Genomic DNA, 22,669 nt, shown 5'->3' with positions numbered 1-22,669 from the left:
AAATATCAGTAAGTCTCTGTAACCAAACAGAGGGTGAAAAACAACATGGAGAAAAAGAGCAGAACAGCCTGCAGCTACTGGAAAGGCAGTAACAAAGCTGCCAGACGAGTAGCTATGAAGTAGGCAAGATGTACTGTGGGTGATACAGCGAGGAACAAATTGCTGCCTGTACATTTCAGATTGGGCATCTGGAAGAAATTTGCCCAGGTGGTAATGCAGCACTGTTGTGTGCTATCCAGCAGGACTGTGTAATCACTGTCTATGGAATTTTCAGGGCTTAGATAAGTAAAGCTGTGGCTAGCTTCATCTGTTGTTGGCATTGTTCTCACTCAGAGCACAGATAGGACTAGCTGACCTCCAGAAGTCATTACAAAGCAACATTTCTGTGTTTCTGTGGCTTCACTCTACAAAAATTTTATCAAAAGATATTGCATTGTTTTATCAGAGACAGGGATCTACTTGTGGATAAGGGGAGGCACAAATACTTGTTCATTGAGGTGGGATCTTCAGTATGAAATAGAGATCTCAAGATGAAAGGAACGCAGTTGCATTCCCGAAACACACAGGATCTTTCTGTCCTTTTTAAAAAAGACAATCAAATATCAGCACTAAGTACAAGAACATAGATTTTTTTATGCTATGAGCAAATATTTTAAAAGCTAATATCATCCTGGCTGATAAATATTTCTGATTAACTAGTCATACCATCTAAGCTCCTTTATATAAAGTATCTTTGCCTATCTCAGCATTAAAGCTATAGGTTTCAGAGACTGTTTGGTTTTCTTATTTTATATTGAAGGAGACATATATTTCTCTTGTGAGCACTTGTAATCCAGATCCTGGTTATTTAAATACTCAGATCACAAGTAAAATGAACTTGCTTCGTAGATCGTTTCTTACCTTTATTTTTGTTTTACTTAAACTCTGCTTGCTACAGCCTCTGCTGCTGTGTTCATGTTTATTGCCTGCAATTAGGATGCAAGCTTCATAAAAGCCCACATTGCCTCTTTCAGAAGAAGACAAGTCTGTTCAAAACAAAAAGCAAACAAAGCAAAACAAACAAGAACAACAAAAAATGGTAGCAAAAGCCCTGGTTACTCTGGAAAGATGAAAACTAGCTGCATGGAACAATTAGATTTGCTCTGCTGTACCTTGGAAATAGGAAAGATGAGGCTGTTTCTTAATTGAAGTGCACAGCATAGCATGATAATTTGCTGTTGCTCTGCCAGCAAGGAGCTTGAAGTATTTTAAATAAATGATGCCCCAAACAGAATTTGATTATATCTGTGTTCATGTGGCATTCTAGTATCACCCTACAATAATATGCTGGTTAAGTATAATTCATTGAGTCCTGCAGGCAGAATTAGTTCCCCATCTTTTGTATCAGTTCCTGCAACAAATTAATGCAAAGTACAGCAGGGTGGTATTGCACTGTGCTGTAACAGCAGTGGTAGCGTTGTCCCCCCAAAATCCCATGTAACTGAACTGTGGTTACTGTTGAAGTTTGTGATGAGGTTTCAGGCTTCATATTGTTCTCAAGCATTGGTTGCTCTCATCATTTTGGGTGGGATCTTAAGAGAATAAGGATTAACTGCCTTTATGTCTTTCAGTCCCCTCTGTTGCTTTGGGGCATGTTTTAGCCAAGTGACCTGTTTCATTCAAATCTCTCAGAGATGAAACTGTTTCAAAGATGTTGCATTTCCATAAGTTTCATAAACCTTGGCAGCTGAATGAGAAGACATGTTGTCTGCTGCCCCAGCTGATGGGTATGAGCATGGGAGAGCTTGGTCAGACAGAGGAGGTGAGGTCTCCAGGTGCAGACTCAGACATAGGGATTTTGTAGCTGAGCTGCTGAAGGTGCTGCTCATTTGTCACTGCAGGCTGAGGTGATGGCATGTGCTGCTTCTCCCTGAGCTGTTCACCAGCCATGCACATTGGTCAGAAAGTGAAGGGCCACCCAGCCCTTCTGCATCAAAGTGATGCCGGGCCCAAGGAGGCCCAGTTGCACTGCAGGGACAAAGCATTTGGCATCATGTCACTGAGGGGATGGGGGGGCATGCAAGGAGAAAGGCTGCTGCTGGCTGCCTCTTTCAACTCATGCAGACTTTAATCTATGTACATTTTTTTTTCAATCCAGAAGGTGTGTTTTGTGGGCTGATACTCAAGAGAAAGAGGTTCCTGACTGTGTGGTCAGTGCTGTTTGGTTAGCTCAGCCAGCTTCCTTGGTATCTGCCTTCCGTTCCCTTCCCGTTGCCCTCATGTGATACAGGAGTGAGGAAATGTCATGGTTTAAATGGATTTCTTCCACATCTTTAGATCCATATGTCCTTAATAGTGCTCATATGTTCTGCTTTTTGCAGCACATAAAAGGAGACAATGCTTAATAATGAATTACAGCTGTTAATTGCTATTTTGTCTTAAGACTTATGTTTTTCAAACACTAGAGAAGAAGTGAATTAAAATGCATGGTTTAATAACTTCATCGTCAGAAAATCATTCTGTAATTTTAAATTGCAGTTTGACAACATTTAATCCACCTCTATTACTTTGAAAAATTTTTAATTGAATTTCTCAAAACTCAAGACAGAAAATAAAAGCAAGATTATAGATAGGGCTGAAATGTTAACAGCAATACCACCTTACTGCAGTGTTTTAAAGACACGGTGTGGGTGTTGAACATTTTTATATATATTTTTATGTGCAGTGATTTGTATTTGCATATGGAAAGCATTCTCTATAGAATCAGTTTTCTTAGAAAATGCAAAAATTATTCTATTTTCTTGAAATTCATGAAGATGTGATAGTCAATTGGGGATAACCTTATTTTCACTCTCACTGTGATGGAAGCATTTCAGCTGAAGTTCACATTATGGATGACAAATGTCACAAAGAAGGTCAGTTCCTCCAAAATATAAGTGAACTACCATTGTTTTAGAAAGAAATCAAAATGATTTGGGCTGTTTTAATGGCACTCCGGTGGCCTAACTATGACAGAATATATTGTTGGTGCTTAACAGAAAGAAGGGAAAGCATGATTTTCTTAAAAACAAACAAACAAAAACAAATGGCAACCGGTACTTATTTGTGCAGTTGTGTTTTAATGCACTGAGAAACTTTCAGGAAAGGGAAATGTAGAAAATGCGGGTCTGTTGTCTACAACCATTAAATGTTTGTGTTTTTACTGGTCCCGTGGGCTGCTTTGCCTTTGGATACGGGGTTACTGCACAACATACTGCATTTGTTTCTACCCCTCACATTCAGCAAACAGGATTTCTGGAAAAGAAAAAGATCAGCAGCAAGTATCTATCTGCAAGTAAAATAAAGCAGTTTCAGATTGTTAATCTTGATGCAAGGTAGAAGTTAACTACGTTGTGCATATGAATAGCCTTTCCTTATATGCTTTAAGTTTTATGCTACCATTCGATAAAGGTTATTAACAGAATCTCTTCGCTGCCTACAAGGAAGATTTTCAGAATTAGATTCATACTTGAATAATTTTGCCTCACCTTCTAGTAAAATTAGTCAGTGCACTTGCAACACATCTGAATCAGGGCCCATATGATTTAAAACTTGGTGGGAAATCCTCAGACTATGGGTTTGTAGGTTTGGTTTTTTTGTTCCTTTTTCGAGTTGCTGGCTCCTTCTGCCTGTTTGTTATAGAAAAGGGATGAAGAGCTTACCAAGGTGACCACAAGAAAAACCTACTTGTAGCTGCAGTGCTCATACATTCAAGCTCTATGCTTTCCTTTGAAGGTTTTTTTTTTGCATATGATGTAAACCTTATCAAACCTTATCAGACCTTTATGCATTCTAGGAGGTAAACTTTTCGTGAACCAAGGAAGTGAAATATTGTTAAATCATTCTATGTACTGCTTTTTACAGTGATATGAGAAACAATATTTTGGTTGATAGGTACTACCAGGTTAGAATATTTTGTCAAGGATATAAAAGCATTTATACATATTAGTCAACATTTTAAATATACCACCACTATTGATAAATAAATCTTCCTGGTTAGTATCTCTGAGATGCTTATGAAGGGTAAATATTCTGTTTCATATGCTTTATTGAAGGCTTAGACGCAGCTAGTATCAGAACAAAATCTGATTTGAATTGGCAGTCTTTGTTTCACCCTTTCAGGCCAACAATGATTAACCTCTATTCTGACAACCAAAGAAAATAATAGTTACATCCGGGTCCTGTTATTTTGCATTAAAGTCAATGGCCACGAATAGTGATTCCTACAATTTAAGCTGAGCCATCTCAATTAGCTATACATATAACATTTTGTAAGCCTTGTAGTTTGTTTTAAATGTAGATATTTTTCTAACAATGTTGTTTCTTCTGGTTGTTTAGGTTACTTTTTTTAATGTACAAAAACAAACAAACAAACAAACAACAACAACTAAGAAGTTTAGAATGAAGAAAAACAATATGGTTCAACTTAGAAATAAGACTCAGTTTTGAAAATAAATTCAGTTGTCTTTCTCTTAGTGGTGGGAAGAAAACATAAAGCTTTTATTTGATCTGAAAAAGGGAATAATTGCAAAGCTGACTAAATGAAGACAGCCACAAACCTTTCCAGTCTCACTTGTTCTTGATCTAGACATCCCTCTTATCATTTCTCTACCCCCAATACAAATCAATGTTCTGTACTATTGTGTATAGGTCAATCAAAAATTTCCAGCTCATTTTTGACCTTGTCTTCATGTTGGCTATCTTCACAGTCCTTAAGTGCTACATTATGAAAGAAGTGTAGGAGTACCATCCTGTTGATAAGGAATCCAAAGTGGATCTCCCACACAGCCCTTTGATAAATGTACTTTTGAGTTTGGATACTGACCTATGTTAATACTGGAAGCTATTAGATGAGATGCGTTCAACACTTATCTGTAGAGTTTGCTGTGGGTGGGTTTGGAGTGTTTTTTCTTTAACATACTGTTAAGCATTGTTCGTTTATATATATCTAGCAGTGTACTAAAAGAAGGAAATGCTACAATTTCTTGTGCCTGTTTTATTCAACTGGGATAGAGATAGGTGATGCTAGGTTGTTTGCTACTATCTTTTTAACTTTCAAATCTTCTAATCAAAGAGCTGGAGAACCAACAAATAGTGACTGTGATGCCAAATGAGGGGAAGAAATAGCAGGACAGGACAGATATCTGTTGAAATTGAAGCTTATTTTGAAATTCAGATTCTATGCAAATATTTTACTAGCTGTTTACGATTGGTTTGCCTAGCTGTTTTCTTTTCTTTTTATGTGCACCAAGTTTCCTCTAAAATTTCCGAAGTGGCCTAACTATGAGAAATACAGTAGTGTCTCAGACTGGCTTTTCTCAGTACCTGCTGCTGCTATCTCTACTAGTGTAAAGAGCTTTGACTTCTCTGCTCAGCCATGACCAAAGCCTGGACCTAATCTTGAGTGACTTGATTAAAAAAAAAAAAAAAAGTTAAAAAACAAACAAACAACAACAAAAAGAGAGTCTCCATTAAGCTTCCTTGAGTGGAACTTGTAGTGACTGATCTGAAGCGTAGCTGCTCAAATCACAATGCCACTTTAAGGTAATGAAGTCCTAGCATGTAAGAACAAAGCTAAGAGGAAGGACTTCTTCAGTTCATATAATATAAAAGAGAAAATAACTCATTTTAGAATAATGTCATGAGGCTGTACATGGTAAAAGGCAGATACAAATTAAGGAGGCTTTCGCATTAATAAATACGTAGCAATTTAAGCTATAGAAATAAAATCAAATAGAAATAAATATAAACACAGAGTCTGTATGCAGTCTCCAAGATGGTGATGTTTTCACATAAATGAAATTTTGGTAACAAAAGAGAGAATGTAGGCTGGGAAACATAGAAAGAATTTCCTAAGCTATTTTTCTATATTTTAGTTTACAGTATTTTCTAAGCAAATATATGCTTATTGCATTAGCATTACGAGCTTATTCATAGAACCCACATGATATCTCTTCCATTTGTTGGCTTTATTCATATAATAAAAATAACACTTACTGTGTGGAAAAAAATATAAATGCCTACATTTACCTAGTAGACTTCTCTTAGAGTATTTCTTAAAGGAAAAGAACATTTTAAAAGAATATTCATGAATTAAAGCACTAAAAGTTAGTGCAGGTACATATTATTGTTCTGAAAGTTTAACAAAATGGTGACAATGTGGACCTTCATTAATTCTTTTCATATTCATCACTGATTTGTTTTAGAAATTCTTCCTCCAAAGGGGGGTGTGTGTGTATACATAAATATACACACACATATATATACATACACACAGGTAAGTTGCACCAGAAGTGATGCCTTTTATTTATTTACTTGGACACTCATTGTTTATGTATCTTCACATACAACTGTGAAAACCCTTATTCCTGCCTTGAGTTAAGCTGCCTGAATTTACTTTTTGACAGTTGCGGTCAATAGATGTTGACCAAAAGTTGTCAAATTTTCTCAGAACTGATGAAACTTTTTTTCTTCAGATGAGAGTAGAGAGTCATTTGGCTTCTATCTTGGGAAAGCCTTCCCATTAAATTGACAGTCGTTAAACAAATTGTTAGCTTTAATTGCTTGAAACTGTATGAATGTACAAAATAATATGCCCCTCTCTAGGATGAGAGAAGTCAGTAAATTTGACCAGGATATTAAGAAATGTTGTCTCCTTTGCTAATTGATTGCAGTTCTGTATTTGAGACAGTTCTATAAAGGCAGTGTTGAACATCTCATAGGAGAAAGGAGAAAAGAAATCCTTGCTCCATATAATGTGTAAAAGAGTGAGAATGATATGGAAAAAAGCAGGATGTTAAAGATACTAACTTGAAATGATTGAAGCTGAAATTCCCACACTTTAATTTTTCCTTCATATCTGAAGAAATGACAAAACAGTCATTCTTCACATATAAAGAGTATTGAGATTTATTTATCTATTTATTTATTTATTATTTCCTAGTGTTTTTCTAGCTCCATTTTTGATCTTGAAAAGAAATATGTGATAGACATAGAAAACACATATCAGATTATCAAATCGTAGGGATTTGATATATGAGATCTGTTAAAGCTTTATCTCCAGATTTACACTTTTAGATGATGGAGTGAATTGTACGGGTGAGGAATCTGTAGACTTGTCATTACTCCCTCATTAAAGCTGCTACAAGTGTATCTCACCAGCACCTGCTCACAGTGCAGATTGTGGCAGGTAGTACCACTGTAATGTTAGCAAAGAAAATATAGAATGGTCTGGAAGAAAACCTACATGCTAGCTAGCTGCAGATGTTAAAGGAGTTTTTTCTTCTTTTTCAGGAAGTGCATATGAGACCTAGTGGGCTCTCAAACAGAACTCGAGTTGATAATAGGTTTAACCCATCCTTTTCAGGCTATTGTTGAATGAAATAATGTAGTGAGAATTATATATGAATTAAATTTAAAAGCCCAATCTTGCAAATTCTTACTCAAAGTCATTTTGATTTATCGTTCCTAAACATAAAAACCACTTTCCATGTCCTATAGCAGTCCATATATTTTGGAAGATGTATCTACTGTGGTGTATGAATGTAGAATAATTCTCATGTCACAAAAACAATCCTCCAATGGAGACAGATTTATGAAGAATACAAGATTTTATTTTACTTTTTCTGGGGGACCAGTACAGAAAGAAAGTCTTTCACCAGAAGAGTGCACTGATGAGGGATACTTGCCATCTTACTTGCTTATCAACCACATATAAGAAACTGGTATCAATTTTATCAAAGTTGAATAAATTCAAAGATGAGTCCTCTGTAATTTAGAATTAGTACAGCCAGACATTTCTGTTGTAATCTCTTCATGCTCTTCATGGTTTCATTTATTTCCATGTGATACATAGAGGGGTTACATACTGTCTGCATAGCATTTTCACGTTCCTTGTTAAATATGTAGGATATATCTGCCTTAGGGACAAGAGGATGTGGGATTCATCTCATTACCAGTGCCAAATGTAATCAGAAGACAACTTGCTACTTTAATTTTTGAGTACTTATAGGTATAGTTGTTGTTAAAGTTGTCATGTGATCATTTAGGAAAAAAAAAGGGGGGGGGGGGGGGGGGAGGATGGGGTTGGAATAGTTGTTTTTCCTCTAGTATATCTACCCCTTGGCAATGAGTAGTTAGGATTAAAGGCTCCTTTTAGCCCAAGGCTATAATGAATATTCAGGAAAAATGATTCTGTACTGCTGTTAGGGGAAGTAAAAAGACAACCTCTGTAACATTAAAATCTCCTGTGCCTTTGGAATAAACAAGCAATATTTGATTAAGAACAGGAAGCCAGAAAATACACTGATGTTCAGTTCATACCAAAAAAGACTTTATATGACATTAAATTACCAACAGATTCCTGTAGATACAGTGCATGAATCAATATTATGTCATAGCTGACAGTAACTTCATAAACTTACATTTAGATAGTTAAAAAACAGAAAAATAACAAAAAAGGTACAGCAGGTGAATTAAGGGTGGTACCAATAGGTGTTAAAGTCCATTGAAGAATTTAGTGGTTCTTCTGGATTAACACAAGTAACAAAATTGTGGTACAAATTCTATACCAATTGCACTGTGTCATCATTTATAACAGAACTTAAAAACCTAAGTATGTGTAATAGAAGCATTAAAGAAAAGTACTAGATTAAGCAGAATAATATTTTAGTTGATTCAGATTGCTGATTTTGCAAATGAAAATGCCCAATTGTTTTTATGGCTAACATCTGTACGTATAGTTGATTTTATGTATCAAGCCATTTAGAAAATGCTTCTTAACTTTGCAGGCTTCACAAATCACTTTTATCATGATAAAAGTTGCAGGAATTGTCATAAAGTTGAAAGGGATTTTTTAAAAAGAGTATTTATAAGTATATATAATATATACTATTATATATATATATAATATAATATTGTATTAGTAGTGACGTAAGTATTTTTAGGAGAGGTTTTTGTAACATAATTTATGTGTCTCAGGGTCCATTTCCTTACAAGTTATATTCTCATCCTTTGAATGTTTTATAAATCCAGTCTCTGCTAGGAATGATTAAATGGACTTGGTAAATTGACCTGAATCAGCAAAATATGTAAGTAAATTTAAGTCTGTACGTGACCGCTTTAAAAGTAGGGACTGGTGCCAGGTTATTTACCTCGTTAATTTTGCACCTGAGTTTAAAACTGTACTGATAATGATAAAAATAAAAATTCCCAGACAAGTTAAATTTAGAACTGCATTTCAAATTGGGATAGTCAGTGATTGCACTTAGAAGTAAAATCTCTCTTTCTGATCACTTAAATCTTTCTCAATAGCTGTCAACTAGTGTGAACTCTACAAATCCCTCTGTGTCCAAAGATAAACTCCTTGGGTTGGCTAAATGTCTTAGATACGGTGGAAAATGAGCTACTATGAACTAAAGATGTCTGTTAATGAGTTATTGCATGCAGATTAAAATAACTATAATTTTGTAGTGCTAATGTGTGTTGAAGTAAGATTTTATATGATAGCACTGCAACCACCCTGAAGTCAGCATAATGAGTTAAGTAGTGCAGACATTACTGTGAGGTTTTCTGAGGAGAATGATTGACATAAGGAATATACTATTTGCATCTTCTAGAGGGTCTCATTCCTGCATTGGGCCTCAAGGAAACTTAAAACAGAAATGAACGTCAAAGATTCAGCTACTTTCATACTGCCAGTTCAGTGTTCATTCATATTTAATGGAAGCTCATGGGTGGGGTGATGAACATTTTTATTGGCATGGCTCAGCTAAGAGTCAAGATTTTACTTTTCATGTCCTGCACTGTGTACTCTCTATGAGCACAGCCTGTATTTTTTACATTTGCATGTAACTGCTGATGTAAAATGACAAAAACAGTGAGGGAACATTTCCTGTATGTTCACTAAACTGAAAAGGATCTTGATGTCCACTGGATTGTTTTAAGCTAAACTTCATTTGGGCTTATCCCATTTTCATAACAATGCAGCTTTCTGAATTTTTACAGTATCCAAATGGAAGAGAATTTTTCTTTTATGACAGACTTAATTATCTAAGAGAGCGATAAAGATCTAGTAAATGTAAATAATTGCTGCAGTACCAATTAACCTACCCACAGGTTATACTTGTAGTAAATCTTGTAACACTTCCTTTTCTTGAACCAGATCATGCATCATGTTCTACATGTGTTAGTGCTGCAAATTTTAAAATATTTGGTGAAAAACATTATCAAAAGACAAGGGGGGGGGGGGGGGGGGGGAGGAAGGGCAAAAAACAGCAACACACATCATATAAGAACTATACTGGAGAATAACGGGTATGTGCCAGAATCACGGTGTTAGTTCCACTGAGGTGTTTTCACTGCAAAGGATAGCTGATTACTGTCTACGTGGTTCATTTCACGTAAGTGAATTAAATGCCTGGAAGTCATAAAAAGCAAACAACTGATTTTGATTCTGTGCTATAAGAGGGCAGATTTTGATCTTTCATTTACATTTTGGATGTTCCAAGTTAATCTGTCTAGTCAGAAAAAAAGAGTCCAGAAATGCTGAATTGCATTCTGATGGCCTTCCAACCTTGACTCATCCTTATTGTTCTGATCAAAGCACAATCAGCCAATACTCAGAACTGTATTATTTTACATGATAGTGATTATTTTCAACTCACCTTACATAAAGTCATTAAGATTAAATAGTAATCTTTAAAATAAATGGGTAAGGACACTCTCTTTCACTCCAAAATATATTGTTCCCAACTCTGGCAAGTGAACATTTGGTGATGTCGTTGTCTTGTTCAAAAAAGCAAATTTTCTTCTTTTCATGGGCTAACCTTTCCGTAATGGATATGCAGTTACTGGATGTGTCTTAAATAAGCTAACTAGTGAGATGAGGTTTGGTCCTGATATGTAATTTCAGAAAATCACAGTATAGCCAGTTATAACAGAGTTTTCTATTGCCTTGATGTTGCTTTTGTTCATATTACTTTTAATTATGTTCTATATTTATCTGACCTATTTGAACAGGATCCAGAGCTGGTGCGGAACATCTGTCGGTGGGTTAGACAAGCTGTTCAGATTCCTTTCTTTGCCAAGCTGACCCCAAATGTCACTGATATTGTGAATATTGCGATGGCTGCGCAGGAAGGTAACTGACTCCACTGCACAGGCTGTGCAGATTTTCTAATTTGCTGGATATGGAGGGGACATGGGAGACTTGCAGAAATAATAACAAATAACAACAGAATTAAATATGAAAACAATTTATTTGATGTTTAGATAAATACAGTGATCAAATGTTTCTTAATTTTGTCCATGTTTTATTCTAGAATATAGCAATGTGTAAAGAGAATTATATTAGTTTAACATTAAATTGTGTAATTTTGTTTGCTCACTCATAATTCTATCATAATTACTTGTTTACCACACCATTGAATCTTCCATTATTCCTATGTTTAGTAGTAAAAATAGTGTGTCCTGAGAAATAAGAGACACAACATTTGATGGAATATATATATTTTTTCTTCCTTACAGCTTTAAATATAGCAGGGTAAGAAATTAATTTAAAAGTCAGTTTATTAACCCATCTCTTAGAAACACAGTCATCATTTCTCTGTTGAGTATTTCTGACGGTAAGAAACTACAATAAAGGCTGCCTGGTCAATAAAGAACTGCTGCTGGCAGCTCAGAGGGTGTGACCTCAGTGCTGGGGTGCCTTCCAGTGTCAAACAGCCACTGTAGTAGATTCCGTTCCACGCAACTGAGTGGCAGAGATCTGCCTGTCTACCCCTATTTCCTTGGTGCTGTCTTGTAACCTTAACACCTCTTTTACCTGATGCAGCCTGCCAAAAAACTAATGTTAAAGTTGTCAGCCCCAAACTGATTTTAAGGACCTTTCTGCACATCCCCATACAGTTTGTTGCTTTCTGTCTTCAGCTGTTTATTTGAAATTCTAGTTATTTTACAATTTCACAGTTTTTCTGTTGTATTTTTTCCTCTCTTGTTCTTATACACATTATTTAACAAGAAGTGACTGACCTTTTCTTTCACAGGTGGCGCAGATGGTGTTACAGCCACCAACACGGTGTCAGGACTGATGGGACTGAAAGCAGACGGCACACCTTGGCCAGCAGTCGGTGCAGGACTGAGGACCACATATGGTGGCGTGTCAGGTAGGTGTTGCCCTTTTTGATGCATACTGCTTCCTCGGAGACTTTCAGAACATCGGGAGGTCCTTGTAGCGAGCTAGAATATCATGTCTGCAGTCGCATCGAGTCCTTAAAGCTCACTGCTGGTCAATGTTTCTAATAGTCATGACAGATGGAACAGATTAAGTGTGAAGGCTCTTATGTTGCCCTTTCCTTAATGGTAAAAACGCTGCATCAGAATACTGTGATAGGGTCACTGGAGAGGGAGCAAAATCTCTTCTGTTGTGACCCTTGCTTTTCCTCAAATTTTTCATTCTGTCACAATTGTCAAGCCCCACGTTAGACAGGGGCTAATGAAAGGGCATTGTAGGAGGAAATATCAACAATCCAAATGCAGTGTATATTTCATAGCCCGAACTCTGGCTTATCCTCCTGCCCTCCCACTGAATGCACCTCTTCAAAGTAGATTATTTCATCCTCTTCCTACTATGGGAAAAATGATATATTGTATTAGGCAAATATATGCATTTTCTGATATATATATATATGCATATCTTGCATAGGCCGTATTTCCAAGTTCTGCTTCACAGTTTAATTTTAAAACCAGCAGCAAAACTTTTGCACTCCAGTTCAGTGCTTGTGCACACTAATGAATTAATCTATTGACCCTGTGCACTCTGTTGCTGTGACAACATGAACTTGGCCCTACAAAGACAATACTGTGAGCTTCTTGACTTCACTGGTATGGAGATTAGTCTCCTTGGTGATAGAGGTAGCAGTAAATAAATGTAACAGAAGTAATAGTGTCCTCATGATTGTCAAGCATTATTTTATTAGACCCACCTCTCACTGCACCCCAAAAACATAATCAGAGAAAACCAGACAGGCAAAAAAAAAAAAAAAAAAAAAAAAAAAAAGCTTTATTTTATGCAACTGATGTTATCCTTAGAGAACTATAAGAAATGCAGCAAAGGACACCTTTTAAACAAACTTTAATTCAGACAAGTATATTCATTGGAAAATTGCTTTATTGCCTTAGATAACTGCATGGGATTTGGAATTTTTTAGAGAACTCTAAAAGGCAAGAATGAGATAACAATCAGAAAAAAAAATGTTATGCCTATTGCATAATGATCATTTCACAGTGACAGTCCAATATGATGTTATAGTTTTAATATTATGCAAAATGTGAGGAAAAGGGGAACAAGGAAAGAATGGCTACAGCCCATTTCAATTTCTCTAGCCTGCCATGTTGACAGGAAAAGAATAAAGGAGGTCACAGTGGGTGCTGTGCATTAAAAATTAATAAAAGAACTATTGCAGTAGTATTTTATATAAGTAAGACCATTCACATTTTCTCATTTAAGTTGCAATTTCTGAATAATCCTTCCTACCATAAGTCTGTCTAATAAAATCTATAAGATGGCTGCCTTATGAAAAGTGTGTCTCATGTCACGAATTTAAAACATGCATGTAGTGTAAATTATAGCGGTACCTGGATGCTCAGCATTTCCATGTTTTGTAATTCTGTTATAAATGAGACTCGAGGAAAAGTTCTCCATTTCTTTTATTTATATAATGTGTGGGCGCTTGTGTGTAAGTATAGAAATGTATTTTTCTTCCCGAAGTTTTGCACGTATCAAAGGAAATAGAAGATGAATTTTTGGAATGCACTATTACCTATGATGCAAATCTGATGCATGCTTAAAAAATATGAAAAGCACTGGAAGTGCTGTTTTCAAAGAGTATATAGCTGCAGACAAACAAATAAAGGTTTCTTGCTAGTAACTGACATCAGGAGGTTCCAATCTCACAACTCACTGTGCAAAAGAAAGCCACGTAGCCAATAAATTCAATAGATGCTGCACACACAGCGCAGTATTTTCTGCTCAGTGATCAGAGCATAACAGTATACAAATTTTCGAAACTAGGACAGCAATTTTAAATCAGGAGAGCCAAGCAGGCTTATGAGAAGGCAAAAAATGATAAAGCACTGGCCTTGTCAGAGCAAGGGGCAGGCGGCCGTGGGCCTGAGCTCTGTCCCTGTCCATGGCCTGCAGGCAGACGCTTGACCTTTCACTGCGCCATTCTCCTGTCTGTTAAATGGCAGTAACACCACCTACGTGCCTACAGGCTCCCCAGAGAGTGCCTTGTGCTCCTCACACGAAAGTTGCTTTTCCATTTTCATTTGCTTAATATTGTTGTTCTATTTTGTTCCACTGTATTGTCTGATATAGTGAATGAGCTTTTCTTGTTTTTTCAAATAATTCCTCTCAAGAAATAATTCATTTTTAAGTGAAAGTCAGTGTAGTGAAAGTCAATGTTGTTACAGAAGTGATAAGTTTGGGTTATTTTCTGCATGTTCTTCCAATGCACAGCTGTTTTATGTTTTCCAGTGAGCAAATCTAGAACAGATACAGGGCACAGCCAAATTGTATCTGGCTTTCTGGATTTTTTCCAATTGCAGATTCTCTCTTTTCTGGCCTAGAGCTGGCCCCTGTCTTTATGTGTGACCTGCAGGAAACTCCACAGCATAAAATCTTTTGAGTTGTAAGAGACTTCTGAAGGCCATTTAGCTCAACTATCCTGCAATTAACAGGGACACCAGCAGATTCATCAGGTTCCTCAGGGCCCCATTCAGCCTGATCTTGAATGTCTGTAGGGACAGAACGCCTACCACCTCTCTGGGCAACCCGTGCCAGTGCCTCACCACTGACACTGCAGTGCAGGGGCACAGCATTTGACAGCAGGTAGCCAACAGAATGCTGGAGGTTACCCTCAGCTCCCAGCACGAAGGCCAACATAGTAGGCTGGCTGCTGCCCACTGACTAAAGGGTTCTGCTGACAGCCTGAGGCAGACTGCTGGGAGGAATGAGCAACAGTGCTGCCTGGGACCTTCTGGAAGCCAGCAGCAGGGCAGTGCGGTGTTTGTGAAAGCTGGGCAATTAGAGGACAGATGTTCCTCACCATGTCATCAATTTGCAATAGCCACACATTTCTTAATATAGTGCAGCTTACCCTCTCCAGGTGAGTGTAACACTCTAGTGAGTTTGATGAAGGTTTCCATAGAAGTGCAAATAATGAAAGTCTGTTATCCCCTTGCCTAGCAGCAGCCTGACATTTTGACTTGCAGTCTTCCCTATCTTCCACTGTCTAAAAATGTGCTCATAGATGGTGATGTACTGAACAAAGATTTTCCATGCGTGCCTTTTCCTTGGCCTCTTTGCTCCTCATCAGCTGCATGTGAGACAGCAGTGCAGGAAGGTTGTTGTTCCTCTTCCTGTAACAGATTGCTCCTGGAAAGGGATTGTTTTTTTAATTCTTTTTAGATGAGTAAATGACAGTGGTTTGTCCTGCATTAATAAAAACTAAAAAAGTGATTAGCATTGTTGACAGGTTCTGAATTTTCTTTGGGAAAAGAATCATCTGTTCTTAAAAAAGTTCTAGAATATTATGTAAGTATTTCAAAGATGCATAGACTTAATAAGATTAGTTAAAAACCCCATTAATTTAAAGTTGTTACAATTAGTGTTTGCTTCCTGGCCAGTGCTCAGGAAGTGACCTTCCTGTTCTGATATAATTCCATCAGCTGAAAATTGCTAAACTGTGAGAAGCATGGCTGTTTCCTCCATCCTACCCTGCTGTGTGCTGGGTGGTTTTGACAGGGAGGATTTCAGTATCCCAGGTGAGCATTTGGCCACTGGACTGTAGAATTAGTCTCTCTCTTCCCTGCAAATATTGAATTATTAATACAAAGTGAAACAGCTCTCACAGGATACATGGTATCTGTAGCAGAGCCTGCTGACCTGTATGACTGTGTGATTTGGGAGACCGAGTTTTAAATCCCTGATGTGAGTCCCACCTGGGTCTCCTGGACTCAAGGTTTATCCTCTGACTATTGAACAAGGTGAAATCTCCTGTGTTTTTCTGCACTTTCTGCCTTTCTCCTAGTGCCAGAAAATCTTTGCAGGGGAAAAAAAAAATCACTGTAAATTTGACAAATTTGTATTTTCTGAAGAAAATTCTTTTCTAATTGGCACCATAGAGCTTCATCTGAGCCCAAGGGCTACAGTAGCCCTTCTCATTTTTGTGGACCTGTTACATGAGAGGACATAGCGGTTAAAGGGGCCTGGTGTTCATCCATTTTTTATAGGTTTCCAGGAAGTACTTCTTACTGAAAAACTGGAAACGTCCCTATAAAGCCTCCAAAACATAGCTATGGAAATAAGCCCGTGGAATGAAAGAAAAACATTGCAATTAAGATATGGCTCCCCAGACTGTATTACTATCATATCTGCAGAATTAGAGGCATCATTTGATTTCCATTAAGGAGCTTTTACAATTGACCCAGCAGTATTTCAGGTTTGAGAATATATAATATTCTACCCTGCGTTCTTGTATGCATGCAATACAGAGTATTCATTTCTTAAAAAGAAGCTAATGCTGTTATTTATCCTCACAATGAATAATGATCACCGTCTCTGAAAGAGATTATTTCATCGGTATAAATATAAATGATTTTGAAACTGTGTTTTGTAGGTACTAGAGTAGGATGCCAGGTTTCCCAGAGAAATGCTAACATACTGTCAGCAGCTACATGCTTTTCTAACATTTATTCCCTTTACATTTATTTTAATTTTAAAAAGCTTTCTTTTTCTTTGTGAGCGTTCATTCTACACTTCCATATTACAGATGTGTTTTATATCAAGCATCACATTGCTGCTCTGTAGGATATCTATTCCAAGCAAAATAGAGCTTGTGTGTGAATTTCCATGTTTTTTTGTTCTTTGTCACATGTTTGTTTCTTTGTTTTTGTCTGGAAGCCAGATCCTTAGGGGATAAATTTATAAAACCACACACTGGACTTAGCAAAAAAACTTGGGTTGAAAGCAAATCTCTCTGCTGTGCACTCACTGCGTATGCTTTTAATGCTTCGTTGCAGAAATGTTGCAGTATTTTACAGTAATAGTTCAAACACCTCATGCCTATGTGCTATTACAGATTTGTCCAATTATTATGTGCTGTAGCATTTTGACATTATTTGCATGGATATATGGTACAGCATATTAATGTGGGCATGTTTGTATGTTATCCAAAACAAGAAAGATTCAGAAAGTTGTGTTCTATTCTCACAGCTGACCCCAGGAGAGGTCAGAAGGAAGATAGCCGGATAGCAGATTCCGTAATTAAATGTGGCAAAGTATAATTGTTAAAAATCAGCAGAGGTGGTTAATTTCAGTTACTTTTGAAGTATGTTAGCAAAGCTGTCTCTTAAAAAAAGAATAATAATAAACCAAAATGTATGCACACAAAAAAAATACTATCAGACAGCATTTGAGACTTTTAAGGAAATTATTTTCAGGTCTTATTTCATAAATTAAAATATATACATTGTATGAATAATTGGCATTATTAATAGGAGCATATATTATAATTTGAAAGATATGATTCATACTGAAAGGTAAATTTAATAATATAGTAATAATAGCCACTTTTTAAAAGAAAAGTGGAGGAAAAAAACCAGCAACAACCAAGAGTATTCACTGTCGTAATCACAGTTCTCTCAGTGACTGCTCTGTTGATTTTGGTCACTACAAGAGAGTGAAATGCTGCCCATCATTGGAAATAAAACTAAATATATATGTGCATATGCACTTCTATTTAGTGTAAATATTTACCAAGAGTTAAATGCTATTTATATTAACATATATTTATAAAACCGTTTGGATGGGAGCAAAAACCCAAGTATACATCATAGTACAATTTTAATTTTGGTTTATTATTTCTTTTAAATGTAGCTTAGCCATTAAAAGCCCTTATTTGCATGTATTATGTCAGTATTCATAAAGAGTCCTCTGTTTTCTGTGGTGTCCTTGCAGCAGTCTGATTTCTCTTAGCGTTCTGCCATCACTGGTCTGTGCAGAAGAGATCAGAGCCCTAATAATAGATTTTTGACAGGGAGCTCGCCTGCTACCTGCCCTACACAAATCCTCACTGTTCATGTTTGCTTCATGGCAACAAAGCAGACAGAAGGAAAATGCCAAGTGCTGAGTTTGAGGTACAGCCCTGCCATTGCTTGACATTTCAGCAGAATAGCAGTTTATGAGATGCATAATTTTTCATCTGGGACTCAGCTGCCATTTTCATAGAAGCTTGCAGCTCATTGACTGACTGGAAGTAGGGCAAAGGTTTACAGCATAGATCAAGGTCTACATCCTTCCATAGCTATTTATAAATAAGTATTATTTTCCAGATAGGGTCAGAGAACTAAGCACGTTTTCTCTGCATTTAGTATTTTTGAGCCAATTTCTTTCCTATAAAGAAAACACTTTACACTTCTAGCACAGGTGCTGTTTGTAGTTGATTAAAAAATGATCATAATTGATTTCATTTGCCAAAAGATTAAATGAGTCCTGAAGAAGAATGAAGCTCGGGTCCTTACACAAAGGTTTTAAACAAAGCCATGTTTTCTTCTCTTACTTCAAAAATCTCTCATTCCGAGCTTGAAATGAATGAAAAGTCTTTTACTCCTGAAATGTAATTGGTTTGTGTTTTGTTATTGTTATAAATTGCATTTAAATTTTCACATTCATGCACATGTACTTGGGAAACAAATGCAGTGTAGGTACATGTAAGTGAGTGTTTAATTTAGAATTACACATCTCTGTGAGCTTCAGTAACAGTTCACCATGTCACAGTCTCATATAGAACAATGGTACAGTACATTGGATTAATTAAAGAAGCCTTGCAGAGAACTGAATTCTCAGTATGTCAAGATTTCAATTTTATGTTAAATATTTTCTAAAGGCCAGACCCTTAAATCTCAGGGGCTGTACCAAGCAGTGAGCTGTGAATTTAACCATAGGCTAACTGCTAATGATAAGGAAAAGAGTCCAAGTTGAGGCAGCTGTAATACAGTCATTGGATTAGGCTATCAATCACTCAGTTCCCTGAGGAACAGGCAAAGACGACAAAACAGTGAAAAGGGAAATTAGGAAGGGAGGGCATGACTAGAATGAGATTCTTCACCAAATGTATCTGTTAGTTGGCTGAATCCCCGAGCATCAGACAGAAATGTCCAGCATTGCTTTCAGACTAAAAGCCAGTATTTGTTCAAAACTCCTAGAAAACCATCAAATCATCATTAACTGTTGCTGGTATGGTGTTCTAAACTGTAACCGGGTATATTCTGCTGCTTTAATAGCCTGTAATTTGGTTAATCTTAAAACAACTGCTGTTGAACAAACAGGATTTGCCATTTTCAGTAAAGCTTGTACATAATATTTCCAGGTGAAACAATTCCTTTCCCAAAATATTGTGTTTTGTGTTGTTTTTTGCTTGTTTTTATGAATAGATAACCATTAGGATGTCAAATCTTACTGATGGTTACCAAAGGCTCATGCAGATGATGACTCAGATAAATCTGTACATTTTACTTGGATGTAATATGGTGGGGGAAAAAAATAGAGAAAAACTATGGCCTAGTTTGTCCAAGCATGGATGAAAGAGCTTGTGGTTTTATTCAGCAAGCAACTAGATGCAACTGGAAAGGATTGGAAAAATTCATATAATCATGGTTAAGCAAAGAATGTTTGTGCAGTTAGCCATTTGGACATAGTCTGATTAACAAAGAGTGGAAGTGAATAGATGAATTAAGAGAAAAATGAAAGCATTTTAAAACAGGCTGATAGTACAGTTGTGTGAATTTAAGCTTGTTTTCAGTAATGGGTAGAGATGAATGTAATGCATGCACGCTATGGCCCAGTGAGGACTACTAACATCAAGACTGAACTCATTGGCATAGTCTTTGTCAGTGCTGGTTGGTTGTCTTTCTATGTCTGCCAGGTGTAGGAGATAATGTTATCTCTTCCTCTTATGATCACCTCTTCCTATTTAAGCAACTGCTCACAAAATATCTCTCCGGGTATTTTCACGTCATATCTTTAGGAGATCACTGTATTGAAAACAGAAAATAAATGTATTTTCTCATAAAAAATGCAATTCATATTTAAAGTTATTTAAGTATAATCTTTTAAAGAATCTAATGAATTATTTATTGGAAAAATACTTGTCATTTAAATACTTTTAAGTTTATTCTAACACAACATTAATAATTTCGCATAATAATTAAAATGGTAGAAATAGAAAAGCCCTAACTGCTGAGTTTGTTTACTAGTAAGTCTCAGCAGCTCTCTCAGTCTGATCTTTCTCACCTCTCTTCATGGATAATCACAGTGAAGTCAAAATGTATTTTAATTCCCAAATGGATCTTGAACAAGCTCCAGAGACTCTGGTTGCATGCAATACAACTCTAAAGTCTTTCATACAACAGAAAGGCATATCTGCTTTCAGAGAATGCACCTCAGCCTGGTAAATATGGTGTTGGAGTTCCCATTATTCTCCCTACCTACAAAACCCTGGATTGATGAGTTTTAGAATTGAATCAGGAAGTGTCTTGGAGAGAAGGTTTCAGTGATATGAAACTGCACTTGCTTAGGTTAATCCAGTTGCAGGTTATTCTGACAATCAGATACGAAGGATTTTGAGGAAGGGGAGTGGATCTTTGGAACGACTAAACCCAGGGCTTTGCTTTACATCCAGCTGTGCCAAAAGGACATACTTAAACGGTTATTGCTGCTGTCCTGCTTCCATGTAGGGGAAACCTTCACAGTGCTGGTTAGCTATGATTTATGATGAATTCACCACGGTGAATGTATCTTTACTCATCTAGATCCTACCAACATTCTGTATTTTTAGTGTCTTACTCGAATGATGAATAAATCCTAATGTCAACCTCACATATAAAATGCAGAACACAAATTATAGCAGATATGTTTAACTGAATAGAACCTGGCTTTGTATTTCAGTGGACATTATTTCACCCCTCAGGAAGTCTGCTGTAGTAATTTGTTTTTCCGATTTATGAACAATTTACAATATCTATGTTGCCAGATAATTGCAAATATCTTCCGTATTAACACATAATATATGACCATCTTTGCTAAGTCCTTTTTAAATCCCAAAGAATGCTCCAAATGAGGGAGTTAGCCTCTGTTATTTAGTTTAAGTGAGAGCTGAATGAGAACTGTTGAGTGTAGTGCACGTTGTTTCAGAACGAGATGCCCAAATCAATGATGCAAATGTGGCAGGTGTGCCACAGGGAAGGTGTTTTTAATGCCAGTGAGGTCTGGCAATAAACTTGTGTTGTCACACCTGACTCAGCACAGAGGTAAGGCTGGTGCTGCGAAGAACTTTGTTTCTGACAGCTGAGAATGCAGAGAAAGCTGTCGTTTGTTTTGCAAGCAGGCCTGCCAATGAGGATGTAGTTAACTGTGTTATGGTTGTGTCTGGCCATTTATATATGTTTCATGGCCCTCCTGAGTGACATACTGTTTGACAAAAGTATGTATGATTACTCCAGTCCTCGTTTTGGCTGGGGTGAGTTTATCTTACTCCCTGTCACTTATTGTTATGCTTACACCATTAATATTCAATCAGATGCCTATGTACTGATTACACCAGCTTTGGCAGCGTTTTAACTGATTTTTGAATATATGCCCATTCAAGAGCTGTTTGGATTTTAATAGCGAGTGCTGAGATAAATCTTCTCATTCTAGTCCCTGATAAGTTCTGTTTAGTAGGAGCACTTTCAGGGAAGGTGTTACCAGATGCTGCTATGTAAGAATCAGCTGCTTTTTCTATTAAATTAAGGAGCTTCTTCAGAAGTCACAAACAATGGGATTTGAAGAATTCAGACTTCCAAGAAGGAGCTGGTGGTTCCCTAACAGTTATTTTAAGATTGCCAGCTACTTGATACTGTCGAGGTTATTGAAGGTATGAAGAGATCACTTACACTTTCATTCACCATTTAGCCTGGGAAACAGGCGTGGGTCTGGGAGGTTGCTCTTACTCTTCTGTCCTGTCACTATGGAGGAGATGGGCATTCTCAGGGCTGGGGTCCTTTCTTCCTCCATTGACTCATGAGGTTTTTATATTTCTAATTTAGATACTCCCATCAAATGCCTTAGATAGTTGGGCTTGCATTCTTTTAGGCAAGTTCATGATTCAATTTTTTTGGTGCAGAATGCACTTTTTTCCTAAAAGCACAGATTTTCTGGTTTTAACATACTCCATTTTATAATCTGATGTCACCAGAGAAAGTGATACTTGTGTGCTTAACATTAATATATCTTTCAGTCAGCTAATGTAAAGCATCTGGTGTTTTTCTGTATTTTAATAAACCCTAATAACAGTATTGCAATCCCTTAATGCCTTTTCTCATATTCTTGTTACAGTAGGTATATGACACACATTTTCCAGTTTAAAATGCTCAAAACAAATTTCAGCAGTTTAATCTCAGTGTTAGGAAAAGGATCACAGCAGCTGCTATAGTATTTTGAATTTAAGTTAGTTTTTGTAAAGGCTCGTAACACGCTCCCTGGGTGCTAAATATTGACAAGCATGCTCTGGCAAGCAAGACCTGGCTTGGTGAGGTAGCGCAGCTCAAGTCT

At 36.8% G+C, this 22,669-nt stretch overlaps 1 protein-coding gene across 2 annotated transcripts in view; it reads left to right on the top strand.

Annotated features, from left to right (window-relative positions):
• DPYD (dihydropyrimidine dehydrogenase) overlaps positions 1-22,669 on the top strand; it is a 314,271-nt gene that overhangs the window by 216,587 nt on the left and 75,015 nt on the right. For both annotated transcript variants that reach the window (XR_011904470.1, XM_072342915.1), the window contains exons 17-18: positions 11,038-11,158; positions 12,063-12,182. Coding sequence is in view for 1 of the 2 variants with exons in the window: in XM_072342915.1 (XP_072199016.1) it covers positions 11,038-11,158; positions 12,063-12,182 (241 nt within the window). In the remaining variant the exon portion in view is untranslated. The remainder of the gene's footprint in view (positions 1-11,037; positions 11,159-12,062; positions 12,183-22,669) is intronic.

This window comes from Excalfactoria chinensis, chromosome 8, assembly GCF_039878825.1.
Source record: "Excalfactoria chinensis isolate bCotChi1 chromosome 8, bCotChi1.hap2, whole genome shotgun sequence".
Classification (NCBI taxonomy): Eukaryota; Metazoa; Chordata; class Aves; order Galliformes; family Phasianidae; genus Excalfactoria; species Excalfactoria chinensis.
Note: the sequence above shows the minus strand (reverse complement) of the source record. Positions and strands in the feature narration are given on the sequence as shown.